Here is a 15,061-nt window from a genome sequence, read left to right as displayed (position 1 = left end):
TAATTTATACCATTTTAGAGGCTAGAGCTCCATCTACAAGGAGTCTTTACGCCCTTAAATGGTCAGTCTTCTCTAACTGGTGTGCAGCATGGAACCAGGACCCATAATTGTGCAACCCATAAGTGCTAACCTTTCTACAAGAGCTGCTGGAAAATGGGCGCACCCCATGCTCAATGTATATGTGGCAGCCATCAAGGCAAATCATTCTACCTTTAATTCTACCACTTAATTCTACCTAATCCCCTTTGTAAGTGGAGAGAGTTATGTGATGTAGTCCTCAGCCTAAACGGCTTGGGTCTTATTATTGAATCATGCTTACAGGAGCCCCCAGTACGGGTGCTCGTTCTGCGCTTGCTTATAGCACGGCGCTATTGGATGTGTTCCCCATAAGCATCAGCGACGCAAAATGAGAGACATTCAAAAGGGAACGCTTCAGTTACTAACATAGTTCCCTGAGAGGGAACGAGTGTTATGTAGGCTGCTGTGCTGTAAGGCTGCATGCAAATCAATGACTATCACTACAGTCGAAAGATTCTCACGAAATGGTGCTCAGAGCCAACTTATATAGCGGTCGGCTCCTCCCCTTTTGGTGGGTCGAAGCGCCATTGCTTTGTGCAGATACACGAACATGAACAAATCAGGCTTCAGTATCAGAGTAAACAGGAGTTTCCCCATAAACATCAGTGATGCAACGCTCATTCCTTTATTTCAGGGAACCGAGGTTATGTTAGTAACTGGTAATTTTTTTGTGTATTGATTACCATTTGTATAACCATAGTTTTACTACAAATACCATGGTTAAACTATGGTTAGTGTAGCAAAACCATGGTTAACTTGTGGTTACCATGGTTTAACTATAGTTAGTATGGAAGAGCTGTTAGTGAGGCCAGCAGGGGGTGCTCACCCTGTGGTCTGTGTGGGTCCTAATGCCCCAGTGTAGTGACGGGGACACTATACTGTCAACAAGCACCGTCCTTCAGATGAGACGTTAAACCGAGGTCCTGACTCTCTGTGGTCATTAAAAATCCCAGGATGTCTTTCGAAAAGAGTAGAGGTGTGACCTCGGCATCCTGGCCAAATTTGCCCATTGGCCTCTGATCATCATGGCCTCCTAACAATCCCTATATCTACTGATTGGCTTCATCACTCTGTCTCCTCTCCACCAATAAGCTGGTGTGTGGTGTGCATTCTGGCGCACTATGGCTGCCGTCACATGATCCAGGTGGATGCTGCTCACTGGTGGTGGATGAGGAGATACCCCCTGACAATGTAAAGCGCTTTGAGTGCCTAGAAAAGTGCTATAGAAATGTAATGAATTATTATTTTTTATTATTATGGTTGTTTGGTGTTATTTGTAGTAAAATTATGGTTAATTTTCGTAAAGGAGAGAGGAAATCCCACCCCCACCTTCACCCCATCTTGCGCGCATTTACTGTCAGGAAGAGTGAGTGGACTCACGCAATCAGATGAGCTCATTACGGACGAAGATGTACTCTCTGGCTCCGGTACTTTGAATTCATGAGACACGTTTGTAATGTATCCATTTTCAGGGGCAAGTGCGTGAAAAGTTATGTGGCTGATCGCAAAACATCACGTTTCTGTGTTTTGACTCAAGCACGCGGCAACTGACAGAGTGTGACGTGTCTGGCGCGAGGGTTGGCAAGACCAGCGGAGTAGTTTTTCCTGACAGGCTGATTTATTAAAAAGGATTTATATTAAAAAATAAAAAATATATATTATTATATTACATTCTGAATATATATATAATATATTTTGAATATATATCATATTCAATTAAATTAAACTCAATTCAGTTCATGGAGCTCTCTCCTAACGAGCTAATGATCTTAATCAGGTGTGTTAAATAAGGGAGACATGCATGTCCCCAGGACCAGGATTAAGAACCACTGATTTAATATAATATATTTTAAGGAATCAGTAGATCTTTATGAGTTTGCTCCTGAGTCAGCATCCCTATGGAGAAGTGTTAAGCAAACTCAGCAAGCCATGACCTCATGCTACAGAATTGTGTGTCAGACACTAAATCTCCTGCGGGTAGAGTTAGTACATCCATTATACATTTTCCTGAGAAGCACAACACCATATAATGGTATTAAAAACGAAGGATAAAATCTAAGAGTTCAGCTGGATGTCTAAGGAGGACAGGGCCATACCGTGTAAACATGCTTCCTTTCCTCTACAGTGAGGTATAATTAAAAGGTCTTGCCTTTTGTGTGTGTGTTACATGATTGATTGTCCCTCATCTTTTCTGTGCTGTAATAGTTGGGCTTTGGGACATAATGGATAGAAAATTATTTACACAAATAGTCATCCTTGACTGTCTCTTCAGATTACCTCAGATGCTTACAAGAGGATATAAAAACCTTTTCTTAACACATATATGACTGCAGCAGTGAGATGTTTTCTAGGTGTTCAAAAGGTACAGGGCAACTTTTTGAGCAATGTTGCTGGGCAATGCTGCCATCAACGGGCAACCAGTTCAAAGCTGCCCCTTTGTGGTCAGATGCACTTCCATTGTGTTGTAGCATTCATTTTGTCTGTGTTGATTTATATTCCATTTTTGTTGTGAACCCATGGTTGCTTCATAAGTCTTATTGTGTTGGGTCCACCGATTCCTTTTGGGCTGCCTGTTAGGGATCTAGCACCCAGTTATGGCCCCCCTTGACGTGACTGGCATACAAAACTACAAAACTGCAATCCTGTATAATAAAGTCACTGAAAGCAAACAACAGTTCTTCTTTTTATCAAGGGCATGATTCTCTAAGGTGCTGTGTTGCTGTGTTCCAAAAACATTAGGATTGCCGCTGGTGAAATAAAGGTTAATGCCACTGAGCAAACAAACAAACAGAGCTTTTCTCAGAGCACATTCACAGTCAATGATTTCAGTGGGGAAGGACCCTCTTGGGTCTGATTCAGCTGTGGCTAACAGGATGAGAGGGAGTCTGATGAACAGGCCTTTGATGGCCTTGTGGCTCACGGCTCCATCATAACTCTTCTGAACACCTCCCTCCTCCCATTACCCAAGTCTCTTGCATTACCTCAGCCCATTCCCTCTCTCCCTTCAGCCTCAAAACCAAATTTCACTCTTATGCTCTTCATCCATCCATCACCATGAACACCTTCTCTACTTCCAAAAGGGGGAGAGAAGTCCCAAACCACTAACTGTGTGTTTACACTTTTATTTCCCTTTCAGACTCAAAATCAATGTAGCCTGACAATGTAAAACAGGGAAGTCTCCAGGGCAACTGAGTTGTCGATAGACTGAGTATCTGTTTTTCTAAAACCGAAGATGTGCCAGTAACCACGATTGCATTTTAAAAAATGAAGACCCTGAGATCAACAATTTGATACATACTTAAAATGAACTATTTACTCATTGGTCACAGTGAGGTTGTGTGTTTCTCGGGCACTTAAAGCCCTAAAATTGACCCAAAAATGAAAATTCTGTCACCATTTACTCACCCACATGTCGTTCCAAATCCTGTATTGTTTTCGCTCTTCCATGGAGCACAAAAGGAGAAATTTTGCACATCGTCGTTCCAACTCACCATGTTGAGATCAGTCATGGTTAACGTCAACCTGGCACGATTCTTGAGATGTTTGAATGTGTACAAATGTGAATGGAAGGGCAATCAGCTAATATCTGCAAAACAGGCTCATTGGAAAAACTCTTCCTGCTTTTCTTCCTACATTTTTGCAAAATTCTAAAAATGTACCTATACATACAAATGACTGCAGTTTCTAACTCAGCAACACTAATGGCATTAAAAGACCAAAGGCTTTTATTACTTTTCACACAAATTATGGTTACAGGACATATTATCAGTTAATAAATATTTATTTTTGCACAGTTCCTTGCACAATACTACTATGATACGACCAAAAAATACTTTTTTTGATGTTGTAAACTTGCTCGGTAGCTCACCTGGTACAGCATGGCAGTAGCTATGTGGAGCACTTGGGTATGAGTCTCATAAAAAAGACATGAGTCATGATAAAAATTCTGAAACATTTGCAGAAGTAAGCTATCATATCATTGCTGTCTCAGCAAATGTGGTTTCATAATATTTTTGCAATAGTTAACACTATCGGTCAGGTTTAGTGTGTGGTATGTTATTTTCAATTGTGTTAGAGCATTGGAATTGGAAATTTCACTCCTGAATTGCCACAATATGTACAGCAATCAGTGAAAAAAAAAACATTGCAAGATTCATATTCATTAGTTTCAAATAAATCTGAACACACCTTTAGCGCCACTCACTGGAAATTTCACTTTGAAAGTCATCATATAACTCAGCTAAAAATTTGCCACATGCATGTTTTTACAATAAGCCTGGGTTGAATTTCTTACATTTCAGTCGGTTCTTCACACAATGTATGGTGCAAGAGTCATGCAGGCTACTTTTATGGAGCTTTTTTGACTTCACTTGACTGAAGTGATGACACTGTCTAAATGATATTTTCATCTGTTAAACAAGCAGTGCCAGCACAACCGTTTATGAATCCTAGTTTGAACAAACAATGAATGGAACATGCTGAAACCTTAGTTGTTGTTTAAATCCTATAAATTCAATAACCTGAAAGAATTTCAAAAAACATTTAAAATAGCCCCAAACGGCGCAATCCTCAGCTTCAGCATGTTTTAAACTCACCCTGGAAATAAGTTCAAGTGGTCCTGTGCCAAAGAAATTCCAAAAGATGAATTTTTCTGTTCGCTTCCCTCAATCTAACTTACGGGAAAAGATTTTTGAACTGCGACCCATTATTCATTAAACGGTTGTATCTGGTTTATTTCTGGAACTTTGACTACACAGAAACATGCTTTTAGAGTAATACATATTTTTCTTTTATTCAGGTGAATACACAGGTCTTATTTCCAGTTGCTATTTTTCATGTTCTGGTGTGTGATGTTGCTATCTCTTCCCATTTACTCTACAGGTACCATCACTTTACTGGTCTGATCTGGCGTCAGGCCCATTGTTCATCAGTAGACCAATTGTGCTCCTCCTCTGGGGTTCCTGTCCCTCTATTCAGCTTGTGCAAACAGGAAATGATCCGTCTTTAGAAACACCAGTGGACCTCAGAGGCATCTGAGTCGGCCTTCACCTAGCGTTCCTGGTCACACGAGACTAAATAAAAGGCCCTTCTTTTAAGCTCTGGACAATATCAATGTGTCATCAATACATATGTTAAATTACATCTCAGAAATGCAAAGCCACCAGGACTCACCTCTTCTGTTACATTATGTGTTGGGTTGAATCCATCACACATCTTGAATACTTCTCGATTCTCCTTTTTGTGGCTCCACATGGCCTGGTTGGTCCTCCATTGTGTCTGTGCCCATTTGATGGTGGCTGCATTCTGGAGGGTGTAGTGGGTCAGCTTAGGTGTTGAAGGACAGGCGGCAGTTTACATGCACCCGGCGTTTGCTTAACCCTTTGATTAGGGTGTAGGAATGTCAGCTATGGGGGGATTTAGCCATCCCGACAGCATCGTTTGACACCTCAGCAATCTGTCACGGCAGAGTGGCGGAGAACTAACAGTCTGCTCGCTCTGGACACAAAGGTGGTTCGCTTGCTCAGGGCCCATTCTGTCCAAAAATTGAGCTCCTTTATATTTTTTTCTTCTGCCATGTGTAAATATTGTCAATGGAGCGACGTGACTCAAATAGAAAATGCTAAATAGCTCTGTGAAAGCAAAAGAAAGACTCTGGATTCCAGAGCCAGTAATAAATGACTCAAAACTGCTCATTCAGCTAAGCTTGGGGCATCGAGTTTATTTTGTTATTTGAACTAACATCATGAACATTGTTGCAAAGGATGAGGTGTTTAAATAACATGGCAAATGAAATGATGTTACTTTAGCTACATCTTTTTTAATTTAGCACATACAGATGGTTCTGAGCTAATAAAAAATGTAAAGCTGTGCTTTCCTCTGGAAAGCAATTTTAAACACTAAATTACAGTATTTGGAGTGTGATATAAAACATACCATTCTGGAGCTTTCCAGACAGCTTATGGATTTACAATAAAAATACACTTTCCAGTAAAATGCTCCATGCTGTTGTTACTTGATGGAAGACAGTAGTAGTAGACTTGCATACAGAGGCAATCTACCTGAAGAGTGTTATCAGACTTCACTATCACACAAACCAAAACACTTGTTCCAACAGAATTTATGTACATTTGTAAAGTCTGGTAACACTTTACAATAAGGTCCCATTAGTTAACATTGGTTAAAGGGGTCATATGATGCGATTTCAATTTTTCCTCTCTCTTTGGAGTGTTACAAGCTCTTGGTGCATAAAGCAGATCTGTAAAGTTGCAAAGACTAAAGTCTCAAATCCAAAGAGATATTCTTTATAAAAGTTAAGACTTGTCCATGCCCTCCTAAAACGCCTCGTTTAAACATGGCCCCACGTCTACGTCACTGTGTGGGAAGATTTGCATGATGCCGCCCAAACGTTCACGCAAAGAAAGAAGGCGTAAATTTTATTCTCGCTGTAATGCAACAAATGCCTCGTTTGTAATGGGTTTTATTGGTTTTGTCTCGTCGTGCCGGGAGACGGCATCACAGTATGGTAAGCGGCGTAACATTTCCGTCACACGCTTGAGGCATTCGGCCAATCACAATGCACTGGATAGCTGGCCAATCAGCATACACCTCGCTTTTCAGAACGATGAGCTTTGTAAAAATCGACGCGTTTCAGAAAGGCGGGGCATAACGGAGAAACAATAATGTACATTATGTGGAAAATGATGTGTTTTTTTAACCTTAAACCGCATAAACACATTTCATTACACCAAATACACAAAATAATGTTCTTTTTAGCAACGTCATATGACCCCTTTAATTCATTAACTTCATAATGCGCAATACATCTGTTAAAGTATTTATTAATCTTTGTTAATGTTAATTATTAAAAATGCAACTGTTCATTGTTCATGTTGGCTCAGGTCAAATAATATGAACAGATATAACTTTGGGTATAAATAATGTATTAGTAAATGTTGAAATTAACATTAACAAAGATAAATAAATGCTTCAGAAGTTTATCCTTGTTAGCTCATGTTAACTTACTGAACTAATCTTAACAAACGGAACTTTATTGTACATTGTTACCAAAAGTCCTAATGTCCTGTTCACACAATGGATTGAATGGAAAAGATGCAGATTTAAATTTTAACTTCACTTGGCTTAACAACGGCTGCTTTTTCAGCACACAATGCTACAAAAAAAAAAAAAAAAAAAAAAAAAAAACAGCAAAACCTAGCATAACAAGTTAAAGACAGCCGTTTAGCGAACGTTTATATGTGAAAACTGTTAACAGTGGCATAACGAAACACAAAAATGCAGTCTGTGTGAACCGGACCTACGATTGCTACAAATAAACTTCATGTAGAAATAAAACTTAGAAGCTTACCTGACTCCATATATGAAAGCATTTCCTTTCAATAATGCAGTCATTCAGAATTATTAAACACTTCTGCAAACCTATAGTCTTAGGTTCAAAGGTAAATTTAAAATAAGTTCATCCAAGCTTGTCTGTAAGAGTAACACTGCTTTTGACAAGAGCTGCAACATACAAATGCAAAACAATCCTAATATGACAAATTCTCCTAAGACAATATGGTATGGATGAATTAAAACATCATTATATATATCATACTGCACCAGTACCATATGTGCCATTGGCTTTACTCCATCGGTTGTAACGATGATTAATATTAGATCAATATTTTTATGGTACTATCATTAATAGCTGTGATCTTTGGCATGCATTTCAACATTTTATGCCAAGTTATGATGTACTTAAAAGGTCACCAAAGTTCAAAGCCAATAATAATATGCAGTTTGCACAATCAATACAGTCAGGCTGGAGGACGGATGTGCTATTCTTTGCCGAAAATGTCCCTTGCATGTGTACCCTGCATGCTATGGTTTTCTTCACTTTGACAGGAATAATGTACACAATAATAATAATAATAATAATAATAATATACTGGGATTAAAAAAAGAGTAAAAATGTGAAGTATCATAACCCAAATATAATTGTGCAACACGTTTGTATTAAACATTAATAGGCCCCTTTAAGATATTGAAGGACATTTAATCTGCTTTAAATTCACTTGGAGACACGAATGCCAGATGAGCACAGGGTGATTGCTAGGCAATGCAGCCCAGTCCACTACCATCAAAGGTGATGTGCCTGCCTCAGCAGTCCACAGGTCCTGAGTGACAAGTGAATGGCACTTGAATTCATACCTCTGATATTTAAAAATAAAAGCCCAGCCAAGTCAGCTCCTGCCCTAAATTCCCAAAGAGCATGCCATCTCCTATGTAGTCCCATAAAGGTGATAGGACAGCCCCTTATTCACAGGATTCCTGTTTCCTGGAGAGGTGTTATCTCAAAAGAATGCTGCATTATCCAAAAGGCAAGCAGCTAACCACTTATACAGCGTTACCTGGTAATGTCATGGGCCAAAAAGTAACACTTTTCCAAAACATTTTGGGCTATTTGTGGAGAACTACGCGAAGTCGGCCGGTCGGATCATCATGACAGTGGATCGGAGAGAGTAGCTGGGGCCTTTGAAATAGTGCCACTTGATTCCATTGAATTTTCCAACATGTTGGCCTTGTCTGTAGTACACCCCGTTCAGGTTGGATGGGCCACAGGCATCGTACCACCATCCTAAAACACAAACATTTACAATTGGGAACAACTGTTTATACACTTATATATAGTCAGTATTGCATTATCCTGAAAGAACGCTAACAAATGCAATACCACACAATATAAATCATATATAAATTGTAACAGTCATTTTAATTACTTTTCTTATAAAAAATATAACCACATCACATAAAAAGCCACTTCTAACTGCTCTGCGTTAAGTAGGTTTCTGAAATTAGGTGCCTAAACATTAGTGCTTCTATTTGTGTGATACTATTTCGGTGATTATTTTATATGATCAGCTATTTTTATTGCTGACAGTCTAGTAGTGTATTCGTCAGGCTATGCAGGCAACTTTGAAGCTGGATCCAACAGTATGCAGGTGCTATGTGGTCACTGTGGTATAGGTGAGGAGTGAGTGGACCGGTGACCTTTAAAGTATTCAGGGAAAGAGGATATAAATACTTGAAGGTAACATAGAGAAAATAGGATGTGCCAATCACATTGTTAAACATAATTGTTTAATAATAACAACAACTGATTTTTATGTTTGAGAAGTCTCTTCTGTGGATTTCGAAGGGTTATTTCTGTTAATGCTTGCCTTGACAGATGTGCTTTTAATAGCATGTCCCTCATACTGAGGGATGACCTGATATGATGGGCTTGAAATCTCCCAAAATGAAAATCATGTCATCATTTACTCATCTTTATGTCTTTTAAAAGCTGTGACTTTCCATGGAACACAAAATTATTTATAGTAAAATGTACATGTTTTTTTTTTCCATACAATGAAACTGAATGATGACCACGGCTTCAAAGCAAGATTTTTAGTTCAACAACTTTTTTTTCAGCAGATTTCAGTCTGCTCCTCACATAAAGCTTTCATATGGTTTCATAAGACTCAAAATATAGCCATAAAAAGTAATATTATGATGCTTTTTGGCCATTTTTGGAGCTTGACAGACCTTGGTCCCTCTCCATTTTCACACTTTACACACAAAAAAGAAACTTTTATCGGTTTGAAACAACATGAGGACAAATTAATTATATTTAAAGCTGGAATACTGCATTTTGCCTCCAAGTCTTATCATTTAGCTTTAAGATCTTATATATATATCAATTGCTAAAAACACTGCAGAAAACAACAATACTGCAAATATAGTTATTTTTATCTATCATATATATATATGACTCTGGCCGTTCAAACCAGGTTTGTGACAGGACATTTTTAGTATTTTAAGTATGTTAATCAGTATGTTAAGACTAAGAGCATTTTAAAATAAACATTTAATTGTTAAAATTGGGAAAATTATTTGTAGATGGCAAGGAAAGACAACATTAACTTTGAAATTACTAGTTAGCTTTGTTTCCTTCTCATGATGAGAGTGTTTTTATTGTTTGTTTTAAGCAAAATATAAAAATGGTCCAGACTTCAAGAGGAAAACTCTGAACCCCAATACAATATCTTTTCTGTCACATGGCCTTATGCCTTACATATGTATCTAAATGTAAAAAATAATAATAGCTTGATAAAACATCTGATCTTATCTCTTAATATTCATATATAATATTCATATACCCTATATTTTGTTTTAGCTTTATTTAAATGACCAAAAAGTATTTTTTATAGTTTTAGTTAACAATAACAACTCTGAGTCACTGTACAACTTCTCTGTGCATTAAATACAATTCATCTGGCCTGTTGATTTAATTAGACACGTACACACAAAATGTGCCCACAGAGTGCATGTTTTGGCATGTCTCATTCCCATGAAGAACTTGAGCTTCACTTCACAGGCTCAAATGCCAGAGAGATCTGTGACATTTTAACAGCCATCCGTGAGCCAAATACGCTGCCCTTTGTCACGGCTCTCACTGACACAGTAAACTGATTGGATGCTGATTCTACTTGTTACTATGCTTTCGCATCTCAGGCCTACAGCTGGCCAGTGTCCTTGGTTGTCTCTAGGGTATGTGTTTTATAGGCTTGTTAACCACACTGCATAACAAGAAATGAGGCAACAGAATGATAAAAGTTTGATTTTATGATATAAACCAAAGCTGGAACCAATATGTCTTTCATTAAAGCACTTACGCTACAGAATTTATAGGGTTCTATTTTGAGACTGACAATTTCAAACATTTCCGCACTGTTTTTTCATGAAGAACTTTCATTAAAAATCTTTCAGTGCGACAGTACTCCGTTTTATTAATTGCATTGCTTAAATCCCCTTACACATACAGCAGATTTATGCATGTCATCCTACTGTAAGGCTCACATTTATTCTCATCCTGATATTAAATGTCTCAGAGATAAATCACTGTCAGGGCCTCATTTAGCATTTGGCCACCAAGGACGGAGAAGGTGATGGCAGATTCGGGTGGACTGGATCTCTCTCGATGTCTGGTTTATTAAATGATGCATTAAGTGATTTGAGACCTGAGAGCTTCCTGTATGAAAAGCAAAAGTTGTCTGTGGTCTGCATCCACTAGGAGAGTCTGTGGGAGTCCTATACAGACCTACAGATACTTGGTGCTCAGCCCATTCTGGTAGACTCCTCACAGGATGTGAAAGTCCACAAAGACATCGTGCACAAAGCTTTATGCAGCTCCTCTGCCAAAAAGAAAGCATGAGGTGGTCCTATACGCAGCAGTTAGCTTTGTACATAGACATAGACAGTGTTCAGACTGGAACTTACTGTCTGCACACTTCACAAAGGTCTTAATTCACAATGGGACAAGAGTGGATGTAGACCGTAACATTCTAGTAGCTCTTAGTAGTTTATTTTAATTATTTATTTTTTACTGAATAATTCATGTCGTTCGGTAAAATTAGCAGTTCTTAAACGTCAGCTTAAGTTTTATTGATCTGAATAGAACACTTTACAGAAATACGGTGTCTACAGCACAAAACATTTAGAGTGATCAGTGTAATTTTGATTCCTGAACAAATGACTCTTATGAATCAGTTCTTATTAATGAATCAAAAGCATACTGCATGGCAAGTTCTTTTTAGTGAATCAAAAACACATGAATGATTCATTTGCAGTGGTTACTGATTCAATCAGACTCACTTTCTGAATTGCAAGTTATTACTTTAGAGATAGTATCATTACTTTTCATGTGTATCAATAATCCTAACAATAACAGAAATATAAAACACAAAATAACAAAAATATAAAAATCGAATCTAAAATAATTATAATTATCTAAAGGATTAATAAGAAGTCGCTGTGTAAGCACACCTTTTGAAATAATTGTTTTAAATGTATTTCTTCTGTGTAGGTCAGAGATTATCTCATCATTTAGCAACAGACAGCTGAGGACAGCAAAATGCAACAAGATTTGCATTTCGTTTTTACAAAAAAAGAATCTTTAACAGAAATGTTAAGAACGGTCCCTTACAATCATTCAAATTCTACATGTTGCCAGTAATCTGCACTAGCTGCATATCATTTAAAAAAAAAGGATATGTTCTACTTCTCCAGTTGTACTATAATGTATTTAAAAGCAATGACAGTATCATCTTGAGCATCATAGCTAGTGTATCACTGGAACAAGAACAAGCTTGTGCGGCTGGAATAGATGACTTAAATGGCTACATTCATCAGGAGTGAGCTAAAACAGAGGTTTTCAGCCTTACCCCCACTGAGCATCAGCGCACACTTGCATGTGCAGTTGTCATTGTCCATGTCTTTAGTGCTGAAGTCAGCGCCGTGGATCGCCAGACTGCTCTGTCTGCCCGCCGTCCCGCTGTGGCTCTTCAGGAACAACCTGAGACAGAGGGAGGACAAGGAAGAAGAGAGGAAATAAAAACACAGAGAAAGACTTTTTAAAAAAGGAGGCCGTGGACAAGAAAAATGACTGCCAGAAACATCCGTGATTGATTTATGCAGATTACCTTCACACTCATGGCCCATTCTTTAGAGTTAGCATCAGTTTTTAAACATATTGGCCGGGAAACTCAATACTATTTAATACGGACAACAAAGCACACGTAGAAACCACACAGAGTGTGTAACTCAACTCCAGCCATCTACACTTGAAGATTTCAACCGCAAATTCACAACCCTCACTTAATGCAGGCTTGGGTCCAAATGCTTAATTTTATGCAGCACTGACGCCCAGAATTTGGTGGTTGAAGTGCGGCTTTTGATTTTCCCATCTTGCTTCATTGTGTCACCAAAAGTTCTGCCCAAGGTCTTAACCTGAGGGTTATTACCCCTCCGACTATTTTATTTAATTTTTTTATCCAAGTGTCATACTCAAAGCCAAAAAACTATACTGCATGGGCATGCCAGCAATGAAAGGAACACCAAATGAAACATGTTCGGCCCCACAAAATCATTTCCTGAAAGTCATCGCCACAAATAAGATCAGACAGTCGAGAGTGAGCTTTATAAATCTCTTCTAAGATGAATCTTGGAAAGCGACTTGGAAAATATATTTTTGGTTACACTTTTAGGGATGTTCACAGAGGCCAAGTGATGCAACAACAGGCTTTAGAGGCCAAGTGTGTGATTGTCGTTCTTATTGTTAAGTGGTATTTTTTTCATTTAATTTTTTGTTCCTCACACTTCATCCATCTCATAGACTCTCTTATAACAAGCTGTCTAATCATTTTAAAGCCACCCACATCAAATATCAGTTGCAAACTTTGTTCGGTGACATCATGTTCATTAAGATGAAGTGCATTGTTGCGGTCTCTAAACAAAGACAAATTAACTGGTTGTCTGTGGTTTCCGGATATGCTAGATGCCAAACCAACGTATTTTGTTCTTCGCTGACACTAAAGACTACATTTTAACAGCCATTTTATAAGACACAAACACAATACTGATCTTACTCATTCAGAATGACTGCATGCTTCATTTACTATACACAGTTTCTGTCATACTGTGTAAGATGTCAAACTAGTCAAGCTTCAGTTTTTATGAGGAAATAAACTTTCAGGACGTCCTCAGAGTTTGAACAGCAGACACAAACATGTTGCTGCATAATTTGACTTGCAAACTGCATTTCTGTAATGAGTTCACTACTTCATAGACCTTAGCCAAACACCAGATTTAATTTTTTTATTCATTTAAACTATGATTTAAAAAAAAAAGTTTTTATTACAATTAAAATCACTATTCCAACATACCTAGCCAAAATGCAAAACCATTATAAAAAATTTAACCAAATACTTTATATTCAATATAGATTAAGAGCATAAGAAGTGTACATTAAAACACTGACACTGGCCAAAATATAAAAGTTATTTCCAAAACAAATTTTGTCTTATGCAGTGATCGCCACAGAGTAAATCACCACAAAAACCAGGTGAATAAACACACACCTACTCATCTCCAGTCAGTGTAGTTTCAAGTAGGCCAATTAAATGTGTCCCAATTCACAAAATAGCAACAGACTTAAGTCCTGTGCGTGCAGTTACTGTTGTCCCACTAATGTCATGTCATGCTATGGCCTTTGTTTCAATCTGAACTCAAACATCTGCATGGCCAACACAGAATATCCTTCCTCTAGGCTTGTTTTCATCAGCCTCAATGAACTATTGCTGAATCAGTCCAAGCCTTATTTGGAAAAGCTGTGATGAAAACTGAGAATGGAATGAGATTTATTTGGTGTTGCACAACAGCACCCTGAGGGAAGTGTTCTGGTGTCCGGTCATTTTATTTTCATAATCTGAAATGATGGCAGTTTGGTAATGTTCCTCTCCGGATATGTGATGTTTATTCTGAGTAAAAGAGGATGTATGGATGTGTTTTTCCTAGTTGAAATCATGTTCATCAGATGAACATGCTCCAAAACCTAAACTATTATTCTGGAACACAGACTAAAAGAGGGCAGGAAGCAAATACACAGTCCTTTCACAGTACAGCAGCTGAAAAACAAAAACCTGAGTGCTTTAAGTCACACGTGCCATAGGGGTCCATACGTCAGAGCCTCTTGCCAAAGACTGAAAATAAAAAGCCTTATACATTGTTTTCTCTCTGCAGCTGCGGGACATGTCAAAACCCATCCTAGTTTTGTGTGATGTGTGAGGCCCACTACTGAGAGGAACCCACGGTTAGCTCCTGCCGTACCCCTTTAATCTGTCACATCCCATCTGAAACATGCAACGATCCTGCAGCGGTAATATTTCTTTAATTTGGTAATGTTGCTGTCACACACACACACACACACACACACACACTAAATGGATGCTGGGATGCTAGTTTCCCCACCAAACTTTTAAACTACTGTAGATTAACCAGCATGACTTACTAGGTGAATCAGCTCCACATGAAAACACTATGGTGGCACAAATCAGCCTGAACTGAGCTGATTTAAGTGGTTCTTTTCAGCAGGGATATACACACTCTG

General features: G+C 38.3%; 1 protein-coding gene across 2 annotated transcripts in view; it reads right to left on the bottom strand.

The window, feature by feature from the left end:
• Nucleotides 1–8,080: 8,080 nt before the first annotated feature.
• LOC107696520 (angiopoietin-1-like) overlaps nt 8,081–15,061 on the bottom strand; it is a 53,059-nt gene continuing 46,078 nt past the window's right edge. For both annotated transcript variants that reach the window (XM_016496879.1, XM_016496880.1), the window contains exons 8-9: nt 12,339–12,469; nt 8,081–8,713 (exon numbers count right to left, since the gene is read on the bottom strand). In XM_016496879.1, coding sequence (XP_016352365.1) covers nt 8,550–8,713; nt 12,339–12,469 — 295 coding nt within the window. In that variant the 3' untranslated portion in view covers nt 8,081–8,549. The remainder of the gene's footprint in view (nt 8,714–12,338; nt 12,470–15,061) is intronic.

Source organism: Sinocyclocheilus anshuiensis, unplaced genomic scaffold, assembly GCF_001515605.1.
Source record: "Sinocyclocheilus anshuiensis isolate Anshui unplaced genomic scaffold, SAMN03320099.WGS_v1.1 scaffold590, whole genome shotgun sequence".
In the NCBI taxonomy this organism is placed as follows: Eukaryota; Metazoa; Chordata; class Actinopteri; order Cypriniformes; family Cyprinidae; genus Sinocyclocheilus; species Sinocyclocheilus anshuiensis.
Note: the sequence above shows the minus strand (reverse complement) of the source record. Positions and strands in the feature narration are given on the sequence as shown.